The sequence below is a fragment of the Garra rufa genome, chromosome 21 (genome assembly GCF_049309525.1).
Source record: "Garra rufa chromosome 21, GarRuf1.0, whole genome shotgun sequence".
Lineage (NCBI taxonomy): Eukaryota > Metazoa > Chordata > Actinopteri > Cypriniformes > Cyprinidae > Garra > Garra rufa.
Window position 1 is genome coordinate 21,801,940 of NC_133381.1, and position 17,846 is coordinate 21,819,785.

Below are 17,846 nucleotides of genomic sequence, written 5' to 3' on the forward strand. Positions count from 1 at the left end.
AGAATAAAAGTTAAGCATTGGCTTGAAGTATGCAGAGGTCTTTTTGGCGGGAGCTATTGCCATGGGGAATCATAATTTCGGAGCTCCAGGGTAACTCAACTCACAGATCTAGTTTAAACTCAGAGTTGGTTGAACCCCCTTATTAAAATGGACCCCAGATCACTACATGATGGACTTCTTTACCATCTTTACCAAGTAGCCAACATCATCTGATCACATCATTTTCTATTTTTGCTTTTTGCCATAACAACATAGTTACATCAGCTAGAGAAAAGCATTAAAGGTTGTATCAGCGATTTCTAGCCTAAAACATAAAGTGTTGACGCTGATTGGTTGGAACACTGTTTGTTTATGTGTGGAAAGGTTGGTAGTGCCGATTGTTTTTTTGGCATATCTCGGACCCTAGGCTGACCAGAGAGACGCGGTTTTTTCACAGACAATTTATGGGGCAGGCAGCGAGCGGATCGTGAAGAAAGGTCAGCTGAAATTGACACTTTATGTTTTAGGCTAGAAATCGCTGATACAACCTTTAAGTTAAGAGTCAAATTGCCCAACTAAAGCAAATGCTTCTCACCATAATGGTGACATCAAACCAAACTATTACTTTCAAACAGACGTAATCATCTAAACCTCTGTTAATCTCAATAAAAATTTGTGCACAAACAAAGGTTGGGTTTTAACTTTCAAACAAAATTAAATTAACTAAACATGTAGTGTGATGGGAAGCTTTATTAGAATGTTAGAGGATAATGTTCTAACAATGTTATCGATAAACATTTGTAGAATGATTTTAGAAAATGTTATCCTACCTTTTAGCAGCCCTGCTGAAAAAAACAGCTAAAACCAGCCTAGGCTGGTTGGCTGGTCTTAGCTGGTTTAAACTGGCAGTAGCTGGTTTTAGCTGGTCTCCCAGCCTGGCCAGGCTGGTTTAAGCTGCTGGATTCCCAGCCTGACCAGCTAAGACCAGCCTTGGAAAGTGGCCAAAACCCCTCTAAAACCACCCTGCTGACCAACTATGACCAGCTAAAACCAGGCTGGTTGACCAGCTAAAACCAGCCAACCAGCCTAGGCTGGTTTTAGCAGTTTTTTTTTTTTTTTAACCAGGGAGAACATTCTGGAAACTAAAGTAAAACTTGCCCCTGAAAACTTTCACAGAACATTAAACATTGCTAGCTGGAGAAATACAGACTGACATTTGCCCTTTGTATTGGTGGTACTTTGACAAATGAATGACAAATGTCTGAATGTCATTCAGATGGTCTCCCAGCCTGACCAGCTAAGGAAGTGGCCAAAACCCTTCAAAAACCAGCCTGCTGACCAGCTATGTCCAGTTTAAGCTGTTTTTAGCTGTTTTTTTTTTCAGCAGGGAAATAAAGGATAAGAATATTTCAAGTAAGACACCATGAAATTATTGGCTAATGTAAATAAAATCCACAGAGAGGAGAGTTAACTTTATTAAACCTCTTCAAATGACAACCCTGCTGAAAAAAAAAACAGGGCTGCTGAAAAATAAAACAGTTAAAACCAGCCTAAGTTGGTTGGCTGGTTTTAGCTGGTCACCCAGCCTGGTTTTAGCTGGTCAGCAGGCTGTTTTAGAGAGGTTTTAGCCACTTCCTTAGCTGGTCAGGCTGGGAGACCAGCTGGAAAAACAAGCTAAAACCAGTCTAGCCAGGCTGGGAGACCAGCTAAAACCAAATACCTCCAGTTTAAACTAAAATAAGCCAACCAGCTTAAAGTTTTAAATAAAACTTTATGGAAGAAGAGGCATTTAAGCGACGCGAGTTTGACCTCCGCTGCTGTAGGTGTCGCTGGCGTTACATTTCTGATTCAACCCAAAACGAACCGAAGAAAACACACGAGCCTGTCAACAAGAGCTATCTGTCAAAGCAGCGGAAAAATGTCAACAGATCGCCCTCATATAAACTATAAAAACGTTTACGGTTCAGAATCAATGTGAACTTTTTCCTGTGGTAAGTTTTGTAGAAACTGAAAGGCTCAGGTAGTTTAACGTTACTGCGTAGAGTTCGCTAACTAGAAAGCATACACATCTTGTACAGCAAATTGTAAACGACTGTATTTTGTTATTGGCCTTTGTTATTTATTCAAACTAGTGCATGGGCCACAAATAAAACAGTTGGGCTCGTACTGTCCTGCATTACAGTGTTTAACACGATAAAGCCTTTGTAATGATGGACAATAAGGGAAGATGCTTTCTTGTGTTGTGTGTTAAAGGCGTGGTTAATGTTATTAATATTTTCCTGTGGGTGTGTGCACTATTTAGTGAACTATACAGATACAGTTTGGATGCGATTCATACTTTAATTGTCAATGCGGAGTGGACGTGTTGTGTTAGAAAGATCAATGACTAGCTGTTTTGACTGTCCACGTGATTAAGTTATGCAACAAAATAATAAAGCTCTATAATAGCTTATATATTATGATTAGAAACGTGAACTATTATAATCTTGTACTTGGAAATGGACTTTCGAAATTGTCTTTTTTTAGATTTCATCATCAGTGGGAGCACAGATCCATAGGGTGACCATGGCCACCCATCCAGCACCGCTGCCCTTGAGAGAGTTTTGCCCCCTCTACTACCTTCTCAATGCCATCCCAGCTAAAATCCAGAAAGGTTTCCGTTCGGTCCTTGTTTATTTGACCGCACTGGACAGCAACAGTGATTATATAGCCATTGGAAGCAGTATCGGCATGCTGTACCTTTACTGCAGGAGAGTAAGCCAAATGAACAAATACAATTTAGAGGTAAGTCTGCTTAGTACTTCCTCACTCTTCTGCAGCACTCACAGTTGAAGTCATCTGGTTAGGTAGTGTTTTATACAATATGTCTTTTATAATCTGTTTTAATAGGGCAAATGTGAGGCTATTACGGCAGTGAAATTGCTGAGCTGTTTCGATGATCTTGTAGCTGTTGGGACGGCATCAGGCCGGGTCGCATTCTTTCAGCTTGTGTCACCATTGCCTGGTAGAAATAAACAGGTACAATTTCTTTTCTTTTATGACAGTTTTAAAGTAGCAAGGCTTTCACTGAATAAGTGGTTAGTATGTATTTTTATATGATAATTCATACTATATTGGAATAACAATGATTGACTATTTAATATAGCATTTTACTTCCCATTTGTGTAATTAGATAGAAGATAAAAATAAAGCTTTTATATATATATATATATATATATATATATATATATATATATATACTTAAAGTTCCTTTTATTCAACCAGCAAGTTTTTTTTTTGACCGGAAATGACACAGGCTTCTCCCAAAAAATACTAAGACGATGTACAAGAGGCATCATTGTGGAAAAAAATATTACTCATCTTTTATTTACATTTGAGCAAAAAGTGGCATGTCCAAAATTATTCATACCCTTCTCAGTAATCAATAGAAAAGCCTTTATTGGCTATTACAGCAATCAGACGCTTCCTATAATTGCTGACCAGCTTTTTTCATGTCTCCACTGGTATTTTTGCCCATTCATCTTTAGTGATGAGCTCCAACTCTTTCAGGTTGAAGGGTCTCCTTACCACCACCCTGATCTTTGGCTCCTTCCACAGATTCTCAATTGGATTTAAGTCAGGACTCTGGCTGGGCCACTGCAAAAGTTAATGTTTTTGTCTGCTAACCATCTCTTCTCCACTTTTGCTGTGTGTTTTGGGTCATTTTTGTTTCATCTGACCATAAAACAAAAGACAAGAAGTCTTCTTCTTTGTCCAAATTAGTGTTTGCAAAGGCCAAGCAGGCTTTTGTGTGCCTTATCTGGAGAAGTGGTGTCCTCCTTGGTCTGCGTCCGTGGAACCCAGCGGTGTGCAGTGTCCGTTGGACTGTCTGCCTTGTTGCCACCAGCAGAGCCCAGATACATTAGAATGGCCTTGGTGGTGATCCTTGGATTCTTTTTTTACCTCTCTCACTATCCTCCTGGCCAGCACAGGTGTCACTTTTGGCTTCCGACCACGTCCTCTGAGATTTTTCAGTGCGGAACTTCTCGTATTTTTTAATAATACTTTGCACTATAGCCACTGGAACTTCAAAACATTTAGATATGGTCTTATACCCCTTTCCTGACTTGTGAGCAGCCACAATGCGCAGCCGCAGGTCCTCAGTGAGCTCCTTTGTCTTAGCCACCATGACTGTGCACAAACCAACGGCAGAGAGCTTCTGTTTTTCACCTGTTGAGTTGATTAAAACAGCTGTTCCCAATGAATCAGGGTAATTAGGATGCTTTAGAACAGCTTGGACTATGTGGAATGGTATAGAACTTTGGATTTTCCCAAAGACTGTGACAATTTGCAAAGGGTATGAATAATTTTGGACATGCCACTTTTTGTTCAAATTTAAATAAAAGCTTAGAAATATTTTTTTCCACAATGATGCCTCTTGTACATCGTCTTATTATCTTTTGGGAGAAGCCTGTGTCATTTCTGGTCAAAAAAACTTGCTGGTTGAATAAAAGTTACTTTAAGTCAGAATTTGCCAGGGGTATAAATAATTTCGGGCTTGACTGTGTATATATATAGTTGAAGTCAAAAGTTTACATGCACCTTGCAGAATCTGCAAAATGTTAATTATTTTACCAAAATAAGAGGGATAATAAAATGTATTTTTTTATATCTAGACCTGACCGAATAGATATTTCTACATGTTTACATAGACTTTATAATAATTATCCCTTTCAAAAGTTTACATACAATTGATTCTTAATACTGTGTTGTTACCTGAATGATCCACAGCTGTGTTTTTGTTGTTGTTGTTTTTTGTTCTTGTTCATGAGTACCTTGTATGTCCTGAACGGTTAAACTTCCTGCTGTTCTTCAGAAAAATCCTTCACGTCCCACAAATTCTTTAGTTTTTCAGCATTTTTGTGTATTTGAATCCTTTCCAACAATGACTGTATGATTTTGTGATCCATCTTTTCACACTGAAGACAACTGAGGGACTCTATGCCACTATTGCAGAAGGTTAAAACGCTCACTGATGCTTCAGAAGGAAAAGCGATGCATTAAGAGCCAGGGGTATAAACTTTTGAACAGAATGGAGATGTGTACTTTTTTCTTGTTTTGCCTGAATATCATTTTTTTTTTTCATTTAGAACTGCCCTTCAGAAGCTATAAAAGATACTTACATGTTCCCCAGAAGACAAAATAAGTTAAATTTACCCTGATCTTCAAATTCTAAGTTTTCATCACCCCCCTGCCCCCAGGTCTTAATGCATTGTTTTTCCTTCTGAAGCATCAGTGAGCCTTTGAACCTTCTGTAATAGTTGAATATGCATCCCTCAGTTGTCCTCAGTGTGAAAAGATGGATCTCAAAATCATACAGTCATTGTTGGAAAGGGTTCAAATACACAGAAACAAGTGTATGTAAACTTTTGAACAGGGTCATTTTCATAAATTCAACTATTATTTCCTTTTGTGGACTATATATATGCATCTTTTATGTGAAAAATCTTGTTCAGGTCAGTGCTAAATAAAAAATAACATCCATTTTGTATGATCCCTCTTATTTTGGTAAAATAATTAACATTTTGCAGATTCTGCAAGGTGTATGTAAACTTTTGACTTTGATTATATAATTAAGTTATAACGTTACGATCTATGGCCAAAGTAGCTGTTTTTTGTCTCTACAGTCTGACTGTTGATGAATGAATTTAGGTAGTAACTGGTCACATTTTTGCCGTCTTGTTTCAGCTGAGAAGGTTTGATGTTGTGGGCTTGCACAAAAGCACAATTACTGCATTAGCATGGAGTGCTAATGGCATGAAGCTCTTCTCTGGTGATGATAAAGGAAGGGTGGTCTACTCTGCTGTGGACTTGGATCAAGTAAGCCTTTTATAAGCAGTTGATTGAGAATCTGTCTTTCTGTCTGTCTGACATCTGATTTTGTTTTACTGTCTAATGGCTAAATATGTGTGTGTGTTTGTGTGTCTGTGCATTGGTCTTTTAGGGAGTGTGTAATCCAGTGGTGCTCTTCGAAGAGCCTTCAGCAATAGTTCAGTTGGAATATAGTCAGAAAGTACTTTTGGTTTCATCCCATCAGCGCTCGATGCTCTTCTACACGCAAGAGCAGTCGATTCATCAGCTGGGCTCTAAACCACGTAAAAGGTAGAAAACCCCCAATCCATCTTCATCTAAAAATAGTCTATCATTGTCAGGGTTGCAGCACTGTCTGAGTTTATGCTGAATTCTTGATATCTGGCTTTCTTTTTACAGTAATGGCAAGTTTGGTGCCTGCTTCCAACCAGCTCTGTGCAAGCAGAGCGATCTGGTTATTTACGCAGCCAGGCCAGGGTTGCGTCTGTGGAGGACAGATGTGCGGGGACGTGTCGGGGAGACCCACGTCCTAAAGCCACTTTTTAATCAGGATATACCTCAGTTTGAGCTGTTCCCTCGTTCAGGCCCGAATGGTGGCTACAGACCTTCAGAAAGACAGTTGGGAATAGTCAGCTGCTTCCTGAAGGAGGGCTGGGTCCTCAGCTGGAACGAATATAGTGTTTATGTTGTGGACTGTACCAATCAAGTATGAATGCACGATTTGAATCTAAACTATATCCATAATTGAAATGCTGCCGATGCAAACTAAATTTTTCTCACTTATTTCATTTGCTCATTAAGGTCATCATTGGAGGATTGGAAAGCAGTGGAGATATAGTGTCTGTGTCATGTACTGAGAATGAAATCTTCATTCTGAAAGGAGATCGGGACATTTTGCGGATCTCAAATTGCCCTGAGGGATTGGTTTCCAACCGTGAGTTGCAGTACTGATGCCATAATGGCAGTTTTAGTCATGCACTCTGCTCCATCAGCAGTACTCAGATATTAGGGGATAGGAAAAAGCCAATTTTGCCCTTGGCAGTTGCAAAAATTGCTGTTTTTACTTAGTCATCCTTTATGGGTCAATTGGTATGAATCATAGCTTTATAAGTTGTGGTTGTTGATGTGTACCCCCCTATCTCTCTCTCAACATAAAGATGATTTTTAAATTCTTCGTCGTTGTTTTTTTCAATGAGGCTGCATTTATTTAAACAAAAACAGTAATATTTTAAAATATCATTACAGTTAAATTTGTTATTATTTACTACGGATTTATATTTTAAAATATGGTCACATTTGATCTATTTAAAAGGCTAGTTAACCCAAAAATGAAAATTCTGTCATCATTTACTCACTCTAAAGTTGTTTCAAACCTGTATAAATTTTGTTCATCAGCTGAACACAAACAAAGATATTTTGATGAATGGGGAAAACCAAATAGTTGCTGGTCCCATTGACCGTTTTATGGCATAAATTATCCCTTTAATGTATCCTTGCTGAATAAACGTATTACTTTAAAAAACAATTTATTGACCCCAAACTTAGCTGCAACCTATGGAAGCCTGTTTCTGCCACTGAATAAAAAATAAAAAAAGTGATTGTGACTTTTTATTGCACAATTCTGAATTGCGTGACAAAAACTTGCAATTGCAAGTTATAAAGCCAGAATTGTGCAAGATATAAAGTCTGAATTGTCTGCGACTTTCTAGTCTCGCGTAGCCAGACCTTCCGACTGACAGCTGACTGACGGTTTAGCCAACGTTCCGTGGGCGTGACATCTGAGGCTGAGACTAGTGACTTTCTATCACGTAATTCTGAGAAAAAAGTCAGAATTGTGTTTATATCTCACAGTTCTGACTTAGTAACGTGCAATTGTGTTATAAAGTCAGAACTGCGAGGTATAATCTTGCAAGGTATAATAATTGCGATTTTATATCATGTCATTCTGAAAAAAAAGTCAGAATTGTGAGTTTTTGCAGTTCTGACTTTATAACTGTGAGGTATAAACACACAATTCAGATTTTTTTTTCTCAGAATTGCCTGATAGAAAGTTGCAATTGTGAGAAGAAAACTGAAAATTGCAAGATTTAAACTTGTAATTCTGAGAAAAAAATCAGATATGAAACAAAAAACTTGCAGTTTTGAGAAATAAAGTCATAATTTTGAAAAATAAAGTCAGAATGATGACTTTTTTTTTAGAATTACGTGATATAAAGTCGCAATTGCGAGAACTAAATTGCATTTTTTTTAAACTTGCAATTCTGAGAAAAAAAGTCAAAATTACAAGATACAGACTATAAATTATATTTCTCGCAATTGTGTGTTTATATTAGGGGTGGGCATAGATTAATTTTTTTAATCTAGATTAATCTAGATTAAATCTTGAAATTAATCTAGATTAATCTAGATTAAAATGGCTAATTTAAATTCTGCTGAAGGCATTCAGAATATGTGTGCTACCCAAATAATGACTAAAAGTAAGTCTTTGAGAACGGGTTTCTCAAGCCAGGTGGTGCATTAGACCAGGGGCTCATCTCCTGTTTCCAAAATGCATTACAAACTGCTTGACAATTGCATTTACAACACAATTAACTATACAAACTTGTGTAACCAAGTACTTCTGCGCAAAAGGCTGTACGACGTGCGCGTTCCCGTAAAATACACAGGCGCGCGGGTATGGATAGCCTATCTGCGTGCATAGTCTTCCAATAAACTGCGTTGCTTTTAGAAGCGTCAATTCAGTTGTTGCATATAGTTTAATGTCTTTATTTCGGGATTATCAAAGTAAATTATAACTCAAACTTGAGATTTTACTGGGCCACAGCAGATTTTCACTGGGGCACGTGCCCCAGTAAAAAGGGTCTAGCAACGCACGCACCTGCCCTGAAGCGGCTTCATAACTGCATCCATGTCTGCGCGTCTCATTTGATGTGGTAATTTCACAGAAGTTGAAGACTTGTTCTCGCCCCCTACAGTGCAATTCAACTAGATATACGTCATCCGCGCTAAAATATCAAGGTGAAAGTCATCATATCTTGCGTAGTTTAGACCCAGCTCCCAACCCAACTTTGAGAATAGATTAACGGCGATATTTTTTTTATCGCGCGATATGAGTCTCACGTTAACGCAGCACGTTAACGCCGATAACGGCCCACCACTAGTTTATATCTTGCAATTCAGAATTCTGAGAAAAAAAAATCTTGCGATTCCCTTTGTAAATTGTTTTTAATTCAGGCTTCCATAGTAACCAGGAGCCGCAAAATTGTCACACAAAAAATTATTATGAATTTCCTATGAAAAGTTTAATATTTAGCTTGAAAAGCATTTTTAAGTATTGCTTAAGTGTCCACACTTTTGGGGCCATTGTATCTTACATACATATCTTTTTTATTCTTTTTTCCCTCAGTATTAGACCACTCCTACCGATTTACATCTCCTCTTTCCACACCCACTATATTGGTGCCTCCTAATGGCGCCGTGGAAACCGCTCAGCCAATCAGGACCATGCCCATTATTACAGAGCAGGAGACTCAAGCCAGTCCTAACTCAGAGGAGTTACATGATGAGGTTGAGGAGTCAGAGGAGGTGCAGGAGGAGGAGCAGAATCCAGAGGAATTCAGTCATGTGGTAGAGGCTCTGGAGGTGGCAGAGGACTTGGAGCATCAGCGGGCCAGTTTGGGTACAATGGAGTCTCGCAGTCGCAGCAGCTCAATCACCTCGTGGGATAGCGCGCAGGGCATGTTAACCGCCACAGAGGCCTCCACCTCAGAGCTCTCCTCCAGCCGATACAGCGCCATCGCTCAAGAAGACTTCCAACAGGAGCTGGTGGTCAAGGCCATCAAGCTGAAGAAGAAAGGCAAGAGGAGACGACAGGGTAAGAGGTTTAGTATCACATGATGTGGAGTGTTAAATTTGATTGTGTTCCATTCACTGATCTTCTCCATATTTTCTTGTGTAACTGTAGACAGTGGGAATCGTGTCAGTGAGCGCAGCAGCTGGTCAGAGAGCATTTTCAGCCAGGATGGTGCAGGCAGTGACGTTCTAAACACACCCATGAGCGAGCCTCCTTCTGACCACACCAGCCTCTTGTGCAGCAGCCTTGACCTGCACAGTGCCGGCTCACCTGACCAAGACGGTTCCGTCTATGGAGAATCCCACAGTTCTGATGCCTTTCCCATTCAGAGCCCATCAGATCGCTTACAGAGTCAGAATCCTGTTAACCAAACAGCAGAGACCCTACCGCCTTGCCCTACATCACTTTCACTACAAGATATGGAGTGTCAGGTGTACAGTGAAAATGTGTTTGCAGAAAACGAGCAAATTGCAGCTACGCCTGATGTGGACATGCTGCTGGAATGTACCTTCTCGTATATGCAGGCAACTGACGAGCAGGACATCATGAAGGAACATGTGAAGGAGAACAAAGACCCCCTGAAGGATTCAGAGGAACATTTTACGGAAAGTTTACATGGAGACTTTAATTTGGATTTATCTTACGATCCCATTAGGCCACTGGGTTACTCACCGGAACCCGAACCAACGCCATCTAGTGACGAGGAGGATATTTATGCACATGGAGTGCCATCCAGTGCTAGTCTAGGGGACGGACTGAATGCCCTGAGCTTGCAGAGTTCATCAGCTAAACAGAAAGAGGACGAAGAGACACAGCTCCTCAGAGCGGACCAGGTCAGTGAGCTTACCAACTAATGACCAGCTAAAGCCAGCCTGGTCTACCTGTTTTTTTTTTTTTCCAGCAGGGTTATTTAATCAAAAATACAGCAAAAACAAAAAAATATTCTTGCAATTTAACAGTTTTCTATTTAACATATTTTAAACTAAAGTAATTTATTCCTTTTGATGGCAAAGCTGATTTTTCAGCAGCCATTACTTCATTCTTCAGTGTCACATGATCCTTTTAAAAATCATTCCAGTATGTCAGCGCCAATAGCCTTGTGGTTAGTGTGTTGATATAAAGCGCAACTGTGCTCATGGCGATTTTGAGTTTGATTTCCATCTCGAGGTCGAGATCCTGCTCCCGATTGCCGATCCCGCTCCCCTCTCTTCTCCCAGTGCTTTCCTATTCTCTCTCTGTTGTCCTATCTCAATAAAAAGGCTTAAAAAGCCCCCCAAAAAACCTAAAAAAAATCATTCTAACATGCAGATTTTTCTTGTTATTAGCAATGTTGAAAACAATTGTGCATGGAATGGAATGGAAGTTCAAAGAATCAAGAATAGCATTTATTTGAAATAATTATCTCGTCACCTTATACAGTTGAGGTCAAAAGTTTACATACACCTTGCAGAAGCTGCAAAATGTTAATTATTTTATTAAAATAAGGGGATCATACAGAATGCATGTTATTTTTTATAAGATGTTTTACATAAAAACATTTAAATATAGTCCACAAGAGAAAATAATAGTTGAATTTATAAAAAATGACCCTGTTCAAAAGTTTAGATATACTTTGTTCTTACATGAATGATCCAGAGCTGTGTTTTTTGTTTAGTGATACTTGTCTGTTAGCCCCTTGTTTGTCCTGAACAGTTAAACTGCCCGCTGTTCTTCAGAAAAATCCTTCAGGTCCCACAAATTCTTTGGTTTTTCAGCATTTTTGTGTGTTTGAACCCTTTCCAACAATCACTGTATGATTTTGAGATCCATCTTTTCACCCTGAGGACAACAGAGGGACTATGCAACTATTAGAGAAGGTTCAAAGCTCAGTGATGATCCAAAAGAAAAAAAACGATGCATTAAAGCTGTAAACTTTTGAACAGAATGAAGACGTGTACATTTTTCTTATTTTGACTAAATATATATTTTGTTCATTTAGTACTGCCCTTCAAAAGCTACAGAAGATACTTACATGTTACCCAGAAGACAAAATAAGTTAAATAAACCCTGATCTTCAAATTCAAAAAGTATTCACCCCCAGCTCTTAATGCATCTTTTTTCCTTTTGAAGCATCAGTGAACTTTTAAACCTTTTGTAATAGTTGCCCTCAGTTGTCCTCAGTGTGAAAAGGTGGATCTCACAGTCATTGTTGGAAAGGGTTCAAATACACAAAAATGCAGAAACACCAAAGAATTTGTGGAACCTGAAGGATTTTTGTGAAGAACAGTGTGCAGTTTAACTGTTCAGGACAAACAAGGAAGGGACTCATAAACAACTATCACTAAACAAGAAAAAACATCATTCAGGTAACAACACAGTATTAAACGTATGTACATTTTTGGGTCATTTTTATAAATTCAACTATTATTTTCTCTTGTGGACTACATGTAAATACCTCTTTGTGAAATATCTTATTCAGGTCGGTACTGAATAAAAATAACATTTATTTTGTATGGTCCCTCTTTTTTTGGTAAAATAATTAACATTTTGCAGATTCTGCAGCTTTTGACCTCAACTGTAAATGTCTTTACTTTCACTCTTGATCAATTTAATGCATCCTTGCTGAATAAATGTATTATACTGTAATATTCCAAACCATTGAACAGCAGTATAATATTCTTGAAAAGTCTTTGTGAGAATCACCACAATTTCTGTATGTGTTTCTCTTTGTTTGCAGTTGGCTGAAAGTTGGATGGGCTACACTGGGCCTGGTTGTGGCATCCTCAGCCTAGTAGTGACAGACAGGTATATTTGGTGTCTGGATTTTAAAGGAGGCCTTTTCTGTAGTAGCCTTCCTAATGGTAGCTTGAGCTGGCAGAGGTTTGAGGAAAATGTCCATCAGGTGTCTCTGTCCCCATCAGGTAAGAGGCATACATTTGTTTTGTCATTAAAAAAAGCATACAACTGCTTAAGCAAATATTATTTAATGGTATTCTAGACTAAGTGTTGTCCTGTTGCTGATGCGTTTTCGTAGGCTCATTGCTGTGGAAGGTGGAGCAGAAGACCATGACTGCTTACGCCTGCGGGAAAGTCACCATCAAGGGAAAGAGACACTGGTACAAAGCCCTGGACGACACAGCATTTGTGGCTCTTGGTGATGACACAGCCTGGATCATTCGAACTAATGGAGACCTGTACATACAGACAGGTGTGGGAGAATAAACACATTATACTGATCTCACATTATGATGACAAATTCTACTTAAAGGCGTAGTTCGCCCAAATTATCTCACCCTCGCCCAAATCTGTCAATAATTACTTACCCTTATGTCGTTCCAAACCTGTAAGAACACCAATTAGGATATTTTTGATGAAATCTGAGAGCTTTCTGACCCTGCATAGACAGCAACGCAACTACCACGTTCAAGGCCCAGAAAGGTAGTAAGAACATCATTAAAATAGTCCATGTGCATTTTGATGAAGGACCCAGATGCACTGTGCTTTGTTTACAAGCAGAAGAAGATGCAAACTGTACATAAAACCGTCTTCGTAAACATGTCTGAAGAAAGTTGAACCAGAATATACAGACAATGAACATCAAATACAGATGTCAAAGTGCCAGCTCTGTTAGCAGCACGACACACATGTCATGATATTCCTGTGAATGTGCATCGAAGACTGACAGTAGAGAAAAAATTGTTAAATTAAGTTGTTTTTGTTTTCTTTGCACACAAAAAGTATTCTCTTAGCTACATTCTTTTGAACCACTGATGTCACATGGGCTATATTAACAATGTCCTTACTACATTTCTGGGCCTTGAGTGTGGTAGTACTGTTGCTGTCTATGCAGGGTCAGAGAGTTCTCAGATTGAATCAAAAATACCTTAATTTGTTTTCCTTACGGGTGAGTAATTAATGACAGAATTTTCATTTTTGGATGAACTGTCCCTTTAATAGCCATGAAAAGCTTTAATTGAGTAATATGCGTCGACTTGTAATTCATACTACTTTATACCTATATAAACATTACTCACACACAGTCACTAAACAGAATTGCAAAAAATATTATTTTCAGACAGGTTTCCAAAAATATGTACACTTTGAAAAAAAGAACAGTACCGTTCTAAACTCAAAACGAAGAGTTTATTTGCAAAAACAAATAACTCAATTTTTTTTTCTGATGTCTTTATTGTGTTAGTTAGCTGTATTTTTAGTTGTTTTTACTTTGTATCAAAATAAAAAATAAAATAAACTGCAGTTTGATTGAGATTAATTAGAATGCACAATGAAAAAACATGATTTTTGAACATTGTTGAAAAAGAAATCACCTGTTTTTGCAAATTAACTCTTCAAACATTTGTTGAAACTTCCCAAATAAACAGTGAAATGTTTTGACAGCTGCACAGATCCTAAACAGTTTACACTTCCTGGGGAAATTAACTAACAAATGTCTTATGTTTATTTAGCTGCAATAGAATAAAGTATTTTAAGTTCAAAGACAGTGCTCATATTACCACAGATCACAGAGAGAGATTCTATTTTACTATTGGACCACTAGGGAGTGCTGTATGTGCTTGAAAATAAGTCATTGTATATACTTGAACAGGACAGTTCAGTCATTTAGTCATTATTTACTCACCTTCATGTTGTTCTAAAGCCACGTGACTTTAATTCTTTAACACAATTGGATAAATGCATGAGTCATGTTTTTCAATGCAGTTAGTTCCAAAGTGGCCTGAGGATTTTCAAGGAACAAAAAGGATGCAAATCCACTATAAAAGTGGTCCGTATGACTTGATAAAGACTGACAAAATTAGATTTATGCTACAGTGTAAATGAATGAAAAATAGCGTGTGCAATTTCTCCATATGTGTTGCACGCAGGAAAGCAATTATATGGGTGTGTGACCAAATGATGACACTTTCATTTTCGTTTAGTTTTAACGGTCACCAGTGACAGAATAATTTGTCATATATCACGTATCACATGTCACATCACGTTTTTGCAATTCTAGGTGTTTCCTATTGTCACATTTTTTTGCTTTAAAATAACTTTGGGCAGAGCTCTGCTTTGATATTACGTAATTATGAAGAGCATAATCAACTCGTGCTGGCTCTGCCCATTACCTATTAAGCTCTGTTAAAGCATTGTCATCTCTTAATGACCTCTACCAGTCCAGTAAATGTGATTATGTACTTTGAACATATTACCAACAGTGTTCAATGTTTCATTGAGAATAGTAACCATGAAAATATGCATGAATCAACTGGAATACTGTTGCTCTATGTGTGTTTTCAGGGCTGAGTGTGGACAGGCCATGTGCGCGGTCAGTGAAGGTGGACTGTCCGTGCCCCATGGCGCAGATAGCAGCACGGGGCAGTGTGGTGTGGGCACTGAGCGAGCAGAGGGGCGTGTTTTACAGAGAAGGTCTCAGCAGCTACTGTGCAGAAGGGGAGCACTGGAAGTATGACACCGTCAGGTATGTTTGTCAGCGTGGTTTTCTCTTAGCAAATAGCAAATTCACTGTGGTGAAGAAATAAAACAATGATTCTGGACTGGTTTACTTCAGCATGCAGATTTTAACATTGGATATCAGGTTGCCACCTAATGCAGCATCAAAGTTGTGTCCACCTTATTTTACACCGCTATTTTTAGTGAAAATGTGAGACTTCAAATCATTAGCTGCTATATTGCTCTACAAACAATGTTTAAACAGTAAGATTTTAATGTTTTTTTAAAGGAGTCTCTTCTGCTTACCAAGCCTGCATTTATTTGATCCAGAATGCAGCAAAAGCAGTAATACTGTGAAATATTTTTACTATTTAAAATACCTGCTTTCTATTTGAATATATTTTTAAAAATGTAATTTATTCCTGTGATCAAAGGTAAATTTTCAGCATCTTCACTCCAGTCTTTAGTGTCACATGATCCTTCAGAAATCATTCAAATTTGCTAATTTGCTGTTAAAGAAACATTTTTTAATTAATATTATTATTATCAATATTTAGACCTAAACTGCATTTCGTTGCCTTGTACTTGTACATGTGTAATGACAATAAAGTCGAATCTAATCTAATCTAATCTAATTTAAAAAAAATCTTTGGTGATTTTTTTTGGGAAAAGAAATAAGGAAATTAATACTTTTATTTTGCATGGATGCTTTAAATTGATCAAAAGTGATGATAAAGACATTTATAATGTTACAGAAGACTTCTATTTCAGATAAATGCTGCTCTTCTGAATATTCTATTCAACCTGAAAAATTCTACTCAGCTGTTTTCAACAGCAGCAAATCAGAATATTAGAATGATTTCTGAAGGATCATGTGACACTGAAGGCTGGAGTAATGATGCTAAAAATTCAGCTTTGAAATCACAGGAATAAATTACATTTTAAAACATATTCAAATAGAAAACAGTTATTTTAAATAGTAAATATATTTCACAATTGTATTGTTTTTGATGTACTTTGAATCAAATAAATCCAGGCTTGGTGAGCAGAAGAGACTTCTTTAAAAAAAACATTAATAATCATACTGTTCAAAAACTTTTGACTGGTAGTGTATGTTAATTAATGTATTTCAAAGGCATGTTGTTTAGGGGTGTGAATCTTCAGGCACTTCACGATCCAATTCCAAAACGATTCTTGGTCTACATTTTCCCCCAATAAATTCTTCTGCTGTGCAAATATCTTTAAAACTTTACATTTTAACAAAATGTACAATTGCAGTTTCTATGCTTTTTGTTTATAGTTGGAATCTCTGTATGTCAGTACTGCCATATTAAAAGGGTGTGGATTTTCATTATCAACTAAATATCACGATTCATCGCATTCTCAGTTTTTAATATTACTGCACATGGCTACTTTTTCATATACATTTTATATCAAATTTATTTTGTGCAAAATTTATTTTATTTTTTTATTATGTAAGCAGGCTTCTTTTTGAGATCATAGACAGTGGCAGCTTTAACAGGCTGCATCAAACTAATGCACAGATCTATTTTGATATATCAGATGTTTTGTCCTGCTCTGAAAACAAAACTGACTGTTTGTACATTAATTTCGAATTTAAAAAAAAAAGTATTCAAAATGCAAGTGCATTTAACCGCAGCCACAATCCAGCTTGAGGACGAACAAACACAAAGCGCACATGAAAGTCTATCAGTGAGCAAGTTTCTTGCATCTAATATTACTGCATTCCAAACGGCATAATTGAAAGCATATCTTAAGTAAAACATGACTGCACATGAAGCACACACTGTCAAGCAACGTGCACGTGTCTCACAGTGCAAATTTTGTGCAATGAAGCCCGCCGCGTTTCTAGCGCGCACACGTGCCATGTGTGGGGAAAAAACTAGCTCAGAATCGATTCTGAAATATTCGTTGAAGAGAGAATCACGATTTTTTTTCTCCCACCCCTAATGTTGTTGATGTACAGTGCCTTGCGAAATTATTCATACCCCTTCATTTATTTCAAAGTTTGTTATGTTGCTGCCTTATATTAAACTACTTTAAATTACTTTTTTCCCCACATCAATCTACACTCCCTAATCCATAATGGCAAAGCAAAAAATAGGTTTTTAACATTTGTGCAAATTTATTAGAAATAAAAAAACTGAAAAGATCCCATTGCATAAGTATTCATACCCTTTTCTGGGACACTCGAAATTTAGCTCAGGAGCATTCATACTGCTTCTAGATGTTACTACACTTCGAGTGGAGTTAAACTGTGGCAAATTCATTTGAATGAGTATGATTTAGAAAGGCACACACCTCTCAGAAAAGGTCTAACAGCTGAAAATGCATATCAGAGCAAAAACCAGGTCCTGAGGTCAAGACAACTGCCTGTAGAGCTTAGTGACAGATTTGCGTTAAGGCAATGATCTAGGGAAGAGTTCAGAAAAAAATCTGCTGCATTGAAGGTTCACAGAAGCATGTAGCCTCCATTATCCATAATGGAAGATGATTGGAACAACTAGGACACTAGAAAATGTCTGCCAGACCCCATCCAAGCTGACAGAGCTTGAGAGGTGAAAAGGTGAGGCAAAGAATGGCAGATAATTGCCAAATGCAGATGTGCAAAGCTTGTCACATCATACCCAAAAAGACTTGAGGCTGTAACTATGTACTGAGTTAAGGGTATGAATACTTATGCAATGTAGTTATTTCAGTGTTTTATTTGTAA

The 17,846-nt window shown here is 37.8% G+C and overlaps 1 protein-coding gene across 1 annotated transcript in view; it reads left to right on the forward strand.

Moving 5' to 3' along the window:
• Positions 1-1,847: 1,847 nt before the first annotated feature.
• The window catches only part of tecpr2 (tectonin beta-propeller repeat containing 2), a 31,970-nt gene continuing 15,971 nt past the window's right edge, over positions 1,848-17,846 (forward strand). The window contains exons 1-12 of the mRNA XM_073826778.1: positions 1,848-1,970; positions 2,506-2,763; positions 2,869-2,997; positions 5,707-5,838; positions 5,963-6,120; positions 6,229-6,535; positions 6,631-6,763; positions 9,236-9,703; positions 9,794-10,515; positions 12,399-12,582; positions 12,696-12,869; positions 14,960-15,140. Coding sequence (XP_073682879.1) covers positions 2,545-2,763; positions 2,869-2,997; positions 5,707-5,838; positions 5,963-6,120; positions 6,229-6,535; positions 6,631-6,763; positions 9,236-9,703; positions 9,794-10,515; positions 12,399-12,582; positions 12,696-12,869; positions 14,960-15,140 — 2,807 coding nt within the window. The 5' untranslated portion in view covers positions 1,848-1,970; positions 2,506-2,544. The remainder of the gene's footprint in view (positions 1,971-2,505; positions 2,764-2,868; positions 2,998-5,706; positions 5,839-5,962; positions 6,121-6,228; positions 6,536-6,630; positions 6,764-9,235; positions 9,704-9,793; positions 10,516-12,398; positions 12,583-12,695; positions 12,870-14,959; positions 15,141-17,846) is intronic.